The sequence below is a fragment of the Petaurus breviceps genome, unplaced genomic scaffold (assembly GCF_028583685.1).
Source record: "Petaurus breviceps papuanus isolate PSGF00001 unplaced genomic scaffold, PetGlider_PUasm1.0 185, whole genome shotgun sequence".
Classification (NCBI taxonomy): domain Eukaryota; kingdom Metazoa; phylum Chordata; class Mammalia; order Diprotodontia; family Petauridae; genus Petaurus; species Petaurus breviceps.
The window spans coordinates 10608846-10621064 of record NW_027185797.1 but is presented as its reverse complement, the minus strand read 5'-3'; the positions used below and the strand labels follow the sequence as shown (position 1 = coordinate 10621064).

Sequence of the window (12219 nt, the reverse complement as noted above, 5' to 3'; positions counted from 1 at the left end):
AAATACACACGCTAATGCATATGTATGTATCTGGAGCTGTGCACAGTTAAATCTCACATCACACATTTGTGTGCACTTACTACAATGTGCAATTCCAACTTAAGTTTTTTTAAATAGTGTAAAATATGTACATACAAATGCAAAGCTTTATGACATAATCACACAAAGACACCGTTGGCACATAAGCCATCGGAAGAGCAAGGAACAACGATGGTCTGGACACAGATATCTCTGGTTGTTTCTCTGGTGGGCGAGGATGTATTACAATAGTCCCTGAAAAGTTAAAAATTAATCATCACACAGAGGGCAGTGGAGAAGGCACCTGGTGGGTGTGCACAGACCACAGCCAATCAGAAGCTTCAAAGAAGTATGGGTTAAAATATTTCATCGAGGAAATGTATGGAGGAAAAGAAGACAGGTTGGTCATAATGGCAAGGATGAGGGGACGGCAGATAGTCAGAGCACTCCATTGGCACTCTCAATCAGGAAGAAAGGAAGGAAGGCCTCTAGAATGTGAGGTGGACCCAATGTGAGGAGCATATGGGAGGGTTCAGACAAGGATCACACTAAGAATGGGCTGGCATGGACAGGCTGCAGTCTGCATCATGGGACACGACTCCCACATTGATGAGATTGAGCTCAGAGCCATTTGAGTATTTGCCGCCCTGGGAATTTCATATTAACTACATTTGCATGCATCATAATACACCAGCATTAGCCTCATAGAACCTTCACAACCATAGGAACACCCTTTTCTCCCCATGACTTAAGACTGCTCTACAAATATAATTCATTTGTGGTAAAGTTTTTTTAAAAAAATAATTTCTTCCATTTTGAGAAACATTTCCCCTTTTGCTTTTTGCATATGGTGGAAATATATTCTTACATGAACTACTATTGATGAGATGTAATCTCAGTAGGGACCAATTATTTGTGCCTGTTTCATGAAGCCTTAGGACAGGCCAATATATTTTTAATATTTTTCTAAAGTTTCTAAGTAAACCCTTCCCATATTTAATATACTTCTGGAAAGTTGATGTATCATAGGTGTTTGACATATGTATGTAGCAGTGGGATTTTAAAATAAAACCCAGAATTTCCCCAGATCCCATTCTCAGGGCTTTTCCCTTTTTTTTCTTCCTCTTTTGTCTTTGGCACACTTTATTTTCCAGTAAAATGAAGAATGAAGATGGATTATTCAAAACTGATAACAGTAATGGACCATCATGCAATGTTTTATTGAATTTGAGTTCTGTAAATTATCTGGTGGAGAGAAATTTGCCTGCTTAAGTATAACAGAAATTGCCACTATGTTCATATAATTCTTTGCAGTGTAATTTAAGAAAAAGCACACTATCCATATCACTATTGAATCAAAGGTAAAAAGGTGCTATTACACCGCCATGACGGTTCTCCCTTTGCTACTAAACGACATAGATGAATGTGTCTGCTTATAACTTACCTGGCAAAGGGCCAGCTGAGTGGGTGGAGTCAGAAAATCATCTTTCACCTGGACATGTGATTTAAAATTCACTGCAAATGGGGCATTCAGAGCATTCGGAGGTACTTTACATATTTGGGGGAGGTTTTGTCAAATCATATTTTCTTTGTACATGCTTTGAAGTTTCATGAAGCTGATAAAAATCTATCTGAATCAGTGATTATGTTCAAAGAGGAGACAAAGTGGAGGCCAGACAGGCTATGTTTTTTGTTCAAATTGGCAGACACTTTCATTTATCTGCTGTTTTAAAGAATTCATAATTAGCTTTGGAAAGTACTGATAATATTTATTGAACATTTTTTTACAATTAGTAATGAACTATGCTTGTGATGACTTGCAAACCCTTCTTTGGAAATATAAAAATAAACAGGCTTAGGAATCTCTTCGTAAATTCATTTTTTCTTTGGAAAAAGTTTAGAACTTTTACTTGCCAACTGTGAACCTAAATTGCAAAATAATTTGGAATATCTCTATGATAAAACCAGTTTCACAACCTATAGATTAATCCTTGAAAAACTTCCATGCAAGGACAAAGTCCTTTCATAATTCAAGCTTCTATAATTTCATTAGTATGGCTGCATCCCCTGTCACTGAAGGGCACAACCCTTCTGCACCTTCAATAATGATGATGAATAGTAACAAATGATAATAATAACAATAGTCAGCATTTACAGAGCACCTACTGTATGCTAGGCACCATGCTAAGCACTTTACAGATATTATCTCATTTGATTCTCATAACAACTGTGGTGGGAAGGTACTATTGTCCTCATTTTACAGATGAGGAAACTGAGGCAAACAGAAGTTGTGACTTGCCCAAGATCATACAACTTGTGAATAGCTAAAGCCAAATTTGGAGTCAGGTTTCCCTGACTCCAGGTGCAGTGCTCTCTTCACTAGGGTAGGCCACTACCTGGCTGCCCAGTCCTATTGTAAGACGCAGACTGAAGTCAGCCTGTGCCTGTCCATCTTTATTGGCATCCTTGTCTGCCCCCTCTCATAAGAGGGTGCACCTACTGTTCTAGAGGCCTTCCTTTCTCCTGATTGAGAGTACCAGTGGACTCTCCATACGTCACCCCTTATCTTTGCCGTGTGACCTTGTTACATGGTAGGCCAGTCCTCACACGGCAGACAGAATCTGTCATACTTAAAATGAGCCTCTGTCCTCGAGGAGCTTACATTCATTCTAATGGCGGAAAATATACACTCACATGCATACATGTATACACATATGTATGCACATACACCTACATATCAGGACATATATGAGAAATCTATATTAGATGAAAAGTAATCTTAGTGGAGAAGGTGCTAGCAAGCAGGAGGACCAGGAAGGGCTTACTTCAGGAAAAGACATTTGAGCTGTATCTGAATTCTGAGGGAAGGGAGGAATTCTGAGGGTCTGAGGTTGCAAGGGAAAGTATTCCAGGCATGAGAAAACAGCCAGTGCACATGCTTACAGCTTATCCTCTGCCAACAAGTCTTTTAAGAACTCAGGGTTATCCTATGTTAGAATGAAGTGTCACAATAGGACTTTAAAGAAGAAGAATGAATGAAGCTGGTAGTAAACGTGCTTTCCCCAGCTAGCTAAGTGTTTCTGCATTTTTACTTTCTATTCTTGCCCTTTTAAAAACATTTGTGTTGATTTCAGTACATATATATACTGAATATATATATAGATAGATATATATATATTTCTAAATGATGGACAAAAATGGTGTGCGTGTGTGTGTGTGTGTGTGTGTGTAGAGACAGAGACAGAGACAGAGACAGAGAATGTGTGAAAGTAGTGATGCAGATACCATGTAAAGACCTCACTCTTGATGAATAATAGGAATGTGCCTTTTGAGTTCTCAAAAGTAGTATATGAGATACTGGTCTATGCCCCAGTGGGCCAAAATCTTGTAGTATCTCCATTTTAACTTTGGTGAGACATGGGATTATGATGACTGGCCACCCAAGCACCTAGACCCTGTGACCATGACTTTAATATAATGTTATAGACAAATTTCCTTTCCCCCAAACTGGAACAAGTAATAAGTGTGTTAAGTGTGTTCAGTAAGTTTATATCCAGATATTTCAGCACCTCATATTAGATAACCAGTGGCACACTCTGGAATTGTGCCATGGTACTATTGACTCGAGTAGCAGAAATCATCAGAAGGCAGGTTCATCTTGGGTCCTTCTCCAAGGACATTTTGTTACTGAATGACTTGTTCATTATGAAGTGACTCCTTAGGTAGGATAACAAGTTTCCATATGTTCCCAACTATAAGGGGGAACAAAGCACAGTGGCTGTAGCTACAAAAACAGCCTTCTTATTCAAGGGTTTTCCTGTAGTTATATCCTGACTCCTATATTTTGGGAGAATTTTTCCAAAGTGACCTAATGATGTTTTTAACATATTCATAAACTGTGGTCAAAACGTTTTGTAGCTATTTTTCCCATGCATTGTCCACCAGGGGGCACTCCCCCCATTGAAAGCAATGGGTAAACTGGTTTCAAAATATCTGGTATTATCTACACTGGCCTACCTATAGCTATTTTAGTGCAATGATTGTGGCAATGATTCAGTTCTCCCCAAGATTTTTTAAGGCAAAAATTAAGCATTAAAGCCATTAAGATAATTATGTTGAATTAAAAATAAATTTTTTTCTCCAAAATATTTAAGTGTGGCTAGTATAACCACATAATATATTTGACAGGGGAGACCTGCAATAAAACTTATTTATACCAACTCTTTAAACTTTGAGACTTAAGCTTTTTTTACTCAACAACCCATGCTGCCTCATTTTAGATGAAGGAAGGAACAAAACATAGAACCTGTCCCCAACCTTGTTCTTTACTTTATTATACTTTTGTGCTGTCTTAAGCCTATTCTTTCTCTGAATGTATGTTTTAAAAAGCAGTTTCATTTTTTAAAGTCCAGTTGCAAGCTTCCCAAATAAAATTGCCTAAAATGTATTTATTTGATTCTTTTCAAACCACTCTTCCCCTTATAGCCTGCTCATTTGGGTCATGTCCCCCACACCACAATCTCCCCAAGACTCTCATAAGGTCTCAATCAAGTATTACTTTGAATTTTCTATCAGTCACTATTAAAATTGATTAGTTACCCTTTTGATGTCGTGTTTTTGTATACTCTGCATACATTTCATTTAATAGGAATATAATATAGATGATGTATGTTTAATATGTATGCCTCTTATACATGGAGCCATTTCACAGCCTGTCTCGCCCTATTGCCAGTGCTTTCTTTTAGTGATGTCTATAAAATCATCCATATATATTTGGGCAAAAGGAAACATGGACAGAAAGAGAGAAATGTTCCCCTAATCTTCTTTTTTATTTTTTGAGAAATGGCAGACTATGTCCCTATGCTACCACATGCTAAATCAAGTCAGTCACAAATTCTGTTGAACCAGCCATTTGACGTCATACAGATAAACAATCTGGATGACTGATGACATTTTTTTTGGTTGAATTTTAATTGAATTGACTGCAGGCTTTGCCATTGTTTAGGAACAGCCTTTGCCTGGTCTAAGTACCTCAAAGCTCTGTTCTCATTTTTCAGTCTAATTTGTGCACTTCTCTTGAAGTTACAACTAACTCATATTTGGTAGTCATTATCTCTATTGCAATGACGTAGTTTGTGCAATGAAGACACAAAATCTGAATGTATTTATTTAGAAGCTATCCCTTATTAATTATATGCAACCTTCTTACTTTGAATTTTGAAGAAAGTGTTGTCTCCATCAAGTTTGAACCCAACAATTTTGAGAGTGATCTACTTTAGCAGATTTTTTAAAAAAAAGAAATGTATTTGCAGACAAGCTTTAAAAATGCTGTAACATTTAAAGATCACTTCCTTTTTACCAATCTGTCCCATCCTTTAGAATCTTGTTGTCCCCTTCTCCCCCCTTCCCATAGTACTTTTATGAAAGATTTGGAAAGGGGAATCATAAGTGTTGGTGGCCACTTTCAGACTGTGCCCTCTTCATCTATCAGATCTTTCATCTGTGACTCCATTTTGTTGTCAAAGAAACAAATTCAGCTCTGGTGACCCCAACATTTATTCCATACAAAGGGATGGACATGGAAAAAGGGAAGGAAGTTCAGTCCTTGAAAAATAGAAATTAAAAAAAATATTTAACTGAAACATTTAGCAGGAAATCTTCACTTTCTTAAAAGCATTCTTCAAAAAGTATAAAAGAATTTGTCATAAAATAGTAATGACCTCCTTGATGGAGGAATCAATCATAAAAGCTCCCTTTTGCCATGATAATTTTCTCATATTGCTGATGACCATTCTTAGCCTAGGAATTACTAATATGATTTACTTGAGGTGCTAGTAATCTAGGAAATGCAGATATTCTATACAACATCTTAAATTCTATTTTCATAAAAGGACAAATGTTCTTTTCATTAACATTCTACTGTGGATCCTTGTAATGTGGAAAAGCAGTTATGTATTTCAAATTACATCTGCGTCTTCTGAAGTTCAAAATTTCAGCATTACACATATTAGATTACTGGTATAGCAGGATAGTATTTGAAAGTATTTGGAGTATGGCAGTGTAATTCTCCAGTATAAAATTGAAAGGACAATTGGTGTCACTTATTTTTAAATAATTTGAGCTGGTTATATTCTAATGTGCAATATTTTTAATGCTTCTAAAGTGGTGCCTTGGGAGTATTTTTTTTATTTGTTTAATCAAATTTCTGAAGCATTTTCCTTTAAAGTCCGTCTTTCCTTTCTCAAGATGGCTTTTTTTCCCTTTACATATTGAACCGCTGATTTTTTTCTGCAGCTTTGGTCTAGCCAGCATGAGAACTGTGCAATCTAATGTTGCTGAGCTGAGGATTTCACTGCATCTTCACTCCTCTCAATTGTCTTCCTGTGAAAGATTTCATGGCAAGTTAAGCCACTAAAAGGAAGGAGACCAATTAGGCAGATTCAGTTTATGTTGTATGTAAAACAGATGCTTAATAAAATTAAGAATACAATTGAGGCTCTCTTCTACACCACCTAAATTGTCACTAATATATTCCTATGCAGAATTAATGCCTCTGACTGTTCATTTTCTAAACACAGTGGCAAAGCCAAAGGGATGCTTAAGCATGGCCCTGCCCGGCGTGCTTTCCCCGAGACCCGAGACCCGAGACCCGGGCACAAGCTCACGCTCTCGCCTTCCTTCCCCTGCAGGGCTTGCTCTCAGAAATCCTCCGAAAGGAAGAGGACCCCAAGACTGCCTCTCAGTCTTTGCTGGTTAACCTCCGGGCTATGCAGAATTTCTTGCAGCTGCCGGAAGCTGAAAGGGATCGAATTTACCAGGATGAAAGGGAAAGGAGTTTGAACGCAGCCTCGGCTATGGGTCCAGCACCTCTGATAAGCACACCCCCCAGCCGGCCTCCCCAGGTAAAGGTGCATCCCCGCTCACGCCCAGGAGCCTTTGATCCGGCTCATTCCTTTCCTTTCCACACCAAAATTCTCTTCCTTGAGTACCTTGAAATTAAGAATCTGGCCTCAAATAAGAGAATCTCTTGTGGGATTTAGATGGGGAAATAAAACCTGAATGTGAACCCTGACTTTGCCTTTAGCATTTGTATGACCTTGGACAAGTCATGGACCTTTCATGGGAGTTCTTAGAAACCCCGTGGCCCACAGGTGTGTGGATTGATTTCTAGCGCCGTGAACTTGGTTCCGGGGGAAAAACAATACATCTTTATTTTCACTAGCCTTTAATGAAAATTGAGCATTTCTTTCCATTGGGAATTTTTTTTAAAAACCTCATTCTGAGAAAGGTAGAGAGGCTTCATCTGCCTGTCAAAGGGGTCCATGAGGTAAAAATGAACCCCACCCCACAAACTAGAATATCTCTAAGAATCCTTCTCTAAATGCCACCTCTAAATCCTATGTAGATTTTTTTTTTAAATGTAGTTTGTTGTTCTATGCAAAATAGTCAGTCATCAGATATCTCTCTTATCATTGTGAAGGGAAGACTTTTTAAATCAAAGGAAAAATAGTTTCAAAGGTAAATTTCCCCCTCAAGTTCAGGTCCAGAGTTTTGTGATTTGTAGTAAGAAAAAATAATTCTATTTGTATTTATGCTTTCCAATATACACTGCAGCTGGTACCAATTACAAATCATCTCATTTGTAATCTTTCATAATTAAGTTTCATACAGTCCTTGAAGCTGCTTTAAAAGGGAACCTATAAAGAATTTTGTCCATTTTCCCAGAAATAGGTATATTTTATATTTCAGTACAGATTTTTCACCCAAGAGAAAAAAGATGAATTTCCAATTCTTTCTGTTTGTGTTCATCCATTAAAAACAAAACAAAACTTCTGGACTTAGCTTCCAGTCTGAGACCTTTCAATAGACTTTCATCACTAGACATGATTAGCATATGGAGTATGACTATACTGTAATGAAAGTGATTGGGGTTTGTTGTGTGTGTATTTTTAAAACTAGCTTCCTATAGCTTATGCATCTAAATGAGTGTTCTTTTCTTCAAAGTAGTCACCTTGGAAAGATATATACTTATTCTAATGAAGGGAAAACTGGGAAGGAATAGAGAGAAATTTCTTAGGAAAGAAGTAAGTTATACACTGTAATATAGCAGAAGAAAAGCCTGCTTTTTGTGGACTGTGCTAATCAGTGGTTGGTTTGCTTATTCTTATACCTAATTGAGTTTAGAATGTAAAATCCACTAGAAACTACTTTTCAAGGTAAAGTGACTATTCATCCCTAGCTGCACTCTGCATGAGATTTCACTGAAATAATATGTGCAATAGTATTCTTAATGCATTCTAACCAAACAGCATCATAAAGTATAAATGCACTGGCTTGGAATCATTTGACTGATCATCCCTTTCTAACACAGGCCCTATAGAATTCTATAGTTGCTGTATTGTCATTTTATTGGAAAATATACTTTTGTGGAACTCTTCATAACATGACACTAGCTTTGCTAGTTCCCTTTGAAAGGGTGCCTTCCACCAAGGCTCAGCTGAAGGTCAGCATCCTACAGAAATCCTAAGCTGACGTACCAGGCATCAGTCCCCCCAGCTCCTGGAAAAAGACATTCTTTTTTAACTTACCTGCATTCCCATGTTGTTTCTCCCCAATAGAGAATAAGCTGCTTAAGGCCAAGGACCATTGAGTTCTTGCCTTCACAGCCTCAGAACTGGGCTCGCTGCCTGGCCAAAGAAAAGGCCCTTACTAAATGCACGCCCCACCAGACAATGCATCTGTTGTGTGTGGTTAACCCTTTGGAAGCCTGTTGATTGAGTTATTAATCTAAGCTCAGGCACAGGTAATTCCTCATTAAAATAGATACTGCAGTGTGTTATTTGGCACACTACTTAAGCTACAATACTCACAGAAGGAACACATGTTGCTTCAGACTAGTAAGTTGAGTTTGGAGCTACTTTATTCACACATTCATCACCTGGTTTGCCATTACTTAAGTACAGCTTTTTACTGTCTGTTTTTTTCTAGTGCTTTAGTACTTTTCTGTGTCCTAACATAAAGTAAAATAGTCCCCTCCAATAAGGTGTATTTGCCAAACTACCGCAGTCTCATCACTGCACGTAGCTTATGCATTACCAGGTTACTTTATTGTAAATTACTATTGGATAGTATTCTTTTATTTTACAAACTGTCATTCTTTGATAAATTGGGATAACTCGCAGATATAATTTCTTTTGTTCTGAATTATTTATATGCCCTATCTGTGTTTCCTAAATTAATCAGTTAATCAGGCAACTCTAAGCTACCTAGACCTGGCCAGTAATGCAAATATTTGCATCAATACAATGTATAAGTAATACAGAACTATCCAGTGAAGTTAATTTAAAATTAAAATGGTTTGTCAAAGCCAAATAGTTATCCATCCGATAGAATTGTAAGATGATTCTGGTAGTATATGTCACTTCGTCTCTCTTGTAACATCCATCCTTAAATTGGCTTCCTCCTTTATCTAAAGTTCCTTTATGCAGCAGAAGCTTATTTAGTGCCTACTCTGTGCTTAGTCTGATTCTAGATGCTGGGAGAAATACAGTGCATTCATGAAGTTCCTACTATGTGCTAGATACTATGTCATATGCTAAAGCTATGAAAGCAAAAATGAAACCATCCCTCTCCTCAGAAAAGTTCTAGCTTCTCAGGGAAAACAAGATGCAAAATAAAAGAAATATTTCCAAAGGAAGTACAAGCCAAGTTTGGGGAGGAGGAGGCAATCTGGAGCAAATCAGAAATAACCTACTGTAGGAGGTGGAGCTCGGGCTTGGGAGGAAACTCAGGATTGTGAGCCAGAGGTGAGAGAGGAGGGCAAAGCTGGCCTGGGGAGCAGCCTGTGCCAGTTGAATTGGGAGATGGAATTTTATGTGTAAGGAATGGGAATCGTGGGTCAGGTGGGCTGGAATGTAGACTGCATCAAGGGGACAGAAATAGAAGTTGAGAAAGGTATCTAGGAGCCCGATCATGAAGGTTCTTTAAGCCCGGAAGAAGCCTGTATTTTATCCCAGGGGCAATAGGGCGCTTTTGGAGAAGGGGAACAATAGTGGCCCTTTATATTAATGACCTCACTTTTGTACTTGTGTACGTGATGGGTTGGAAACAGGGGACTGGAACCTATTCTTTCATAGAGTTTACCTTGCCATCAGACCCAGGTACCAATAACTATCGGTAAAAATATTACATGACAACACATTCTGGAGGTGGAGAATAAGTCACTTTGTGAGGTCGAGGAAGAAGAGTGTTGCTGATTTCCATGTGTGGGCTTTAAAGAGTGAGCATGAGAAGGGAGGGACGATGCTAAATAAAAAAGGATTCCCTTGAGCAGAGGCCGAAAGTGCAAGGCATGTTTGGAAATGAAGTTATCTACTTGGGCTGCCCTGTAGAGTATTTGGAAGGGTAGTATTTGGAGTATGGGAATAAACATTTATTAAATGCCTACTGCTTTCTAGGCAATGTACTAACTTTCCAAATATTCTCTCATTTGATCTTCACAACAACCATGGGAAGTGGGTACTATAACTATCCCCATTTTATAGTTAAGGAAACTGAGGCAGAAGAGGTTAAGTGACTTGCCCAGCATCACACAGTCAGCAAGTGTCAGAAGCTGGATTTGAACTCAGGTCTTCCTAACTGCAGACCCAGTGCTGTAGTCCCTGTGCTGTTGTGGAGGAAAGTAAAAATGAAATAGTTTAAGAAACACTTGCTGAGTGCCTTCTAAGTGTAGTAATGTTGGAGACTTTTAAATGACAGAGGAAGAAATTTGAAACTGTAGCTCTTTGAGAGGAGGGACTGTCTTTTCCCTCTTTTTGTATTCTTGGCACAATGCCTGGCATATAGTAGGTGCTTAATAAATGTTTATTGACTGACTTAGTAGGTGTTAGGAACCACTGAGTTTTGTACCAAGATATGTTATATGATAGAACCATGCATAAGAAAGCTTTATCTAGCAGTGATATGGAGTGTACATTAGAAGGTCAAGGGATTGGAGATAGGAAGACCTATTTAGAGCCTTCAGTAGGTTGATCCCAGTAGGAAGAAGAAAAAAAGCTGATGAATGTAAAAGATGTTAACCAAGAATAGAATGGGCAAGAATTGATAGCAGCTGGGATTTAGAGAGAGACAGAAAAATCAAAGACTATTAAATACCAAGGTTTCCAACCTGGAAGCCACTTAGCACAACTTAATGTTAGATAATATTACAGGTTAATAACTGTTTCTTTCTACACTTTGACTTAAAAGTTCTTTTGATTTGTTTGGGCTATGTGTGTGAGTGGCTTTTTGGTTTTTTAGTTAAGTGGCATTGAAATATGTGTTTTGTATTTTTAAAGGCATATCCTAGAGTAGCTTAAAGAGGACTCACAGCAGTCGAAGTGTAGCAACTTTTAAAAATTAGTGATAAGCCACACATGAAGTTTTATTATGCTTATGGTATACCATCAATTAAAAAAACTGTGAATCAAAAAACATACCAATTATAGTTAGTTTACAGACAAAACTACCTTGCACCTGGTCAGTCTACTTCTAACCAAGCACAAAGAAACTGAATCATTGCAGATGCCCTAAGGGCAATGTCCACTAGCCTCAGATCAGTCTCCACACATTCATCACTGCTGAGAAATCTTGATGATTCTCTTATCTAGTCATATCCCAAACACAATCTTCAAAGCACACTGCTGTAATGATCCCTATTGGGGTTGTGGGGGTGAATATAAAATTAATCCCATCTTTATGTGAACCCAGGATGATGGATTTTCTTTGGTGCACTCAGACTCACTGGGCATGCTCTGAGAACAGTTCCTTCTGGGAAGCCTGAGTTGAGATATGAGTTCACCTAGACCAAGAGCAAGAATGTGGCAAAATAAAGTGAACTACTTGGCTTGTTACTTGTATCCAGGTGGCTCCAAAGGTGTGTTATGGCCAGGTGGATGAATCACTAGACTTAGGCTCAGGAAGGTTCGCGTTTAAATCTTCCTCATGCATTGACTAACAGTGCGCTTGGCTAGGTTGCTTAACCACTCAATTTCTTCATGTATAAAATGAGGACAATATGATTTAAAACATTGTAATATCTAGAATAGTTATTCCCCCCCTTTTTTGACAGCTTCTGTGTTCCTTTATCATAACTTCATTCCTGGGGCACACTGAAAGATAGATAGATAGATAGATAGATAGATAGATAGATAGATAGATAGA

At 38.1% G+C, this 12219-nt stretch overlaps 1 protein-coding gene across 5 annotated transcripts in view; it reads left to right on the top strand.

Annotated features, from left to right (window-relative positions):
• Positions 1 to 12219, top strand: part of SATB1 (SATB homeobox 1) — a 116471-nt gene that overhangs the window by 61078 nt on the left and 43174 nt on the right. For all 5 annotated transcript variants that reach the window (XM_069088454.1, XM_069088456.1, XM_069088453.1 and 2 more), the window contains exon 8: positions 6708 to 6920. In XM_069088454.1, the coding sequence (XP_068944555.1) occupies positions 6708 to 6920 (213 nt within the window). The remainder of the gene's footprint in view (positions 1 to 6707; positions 6921 to 12219) is intronic.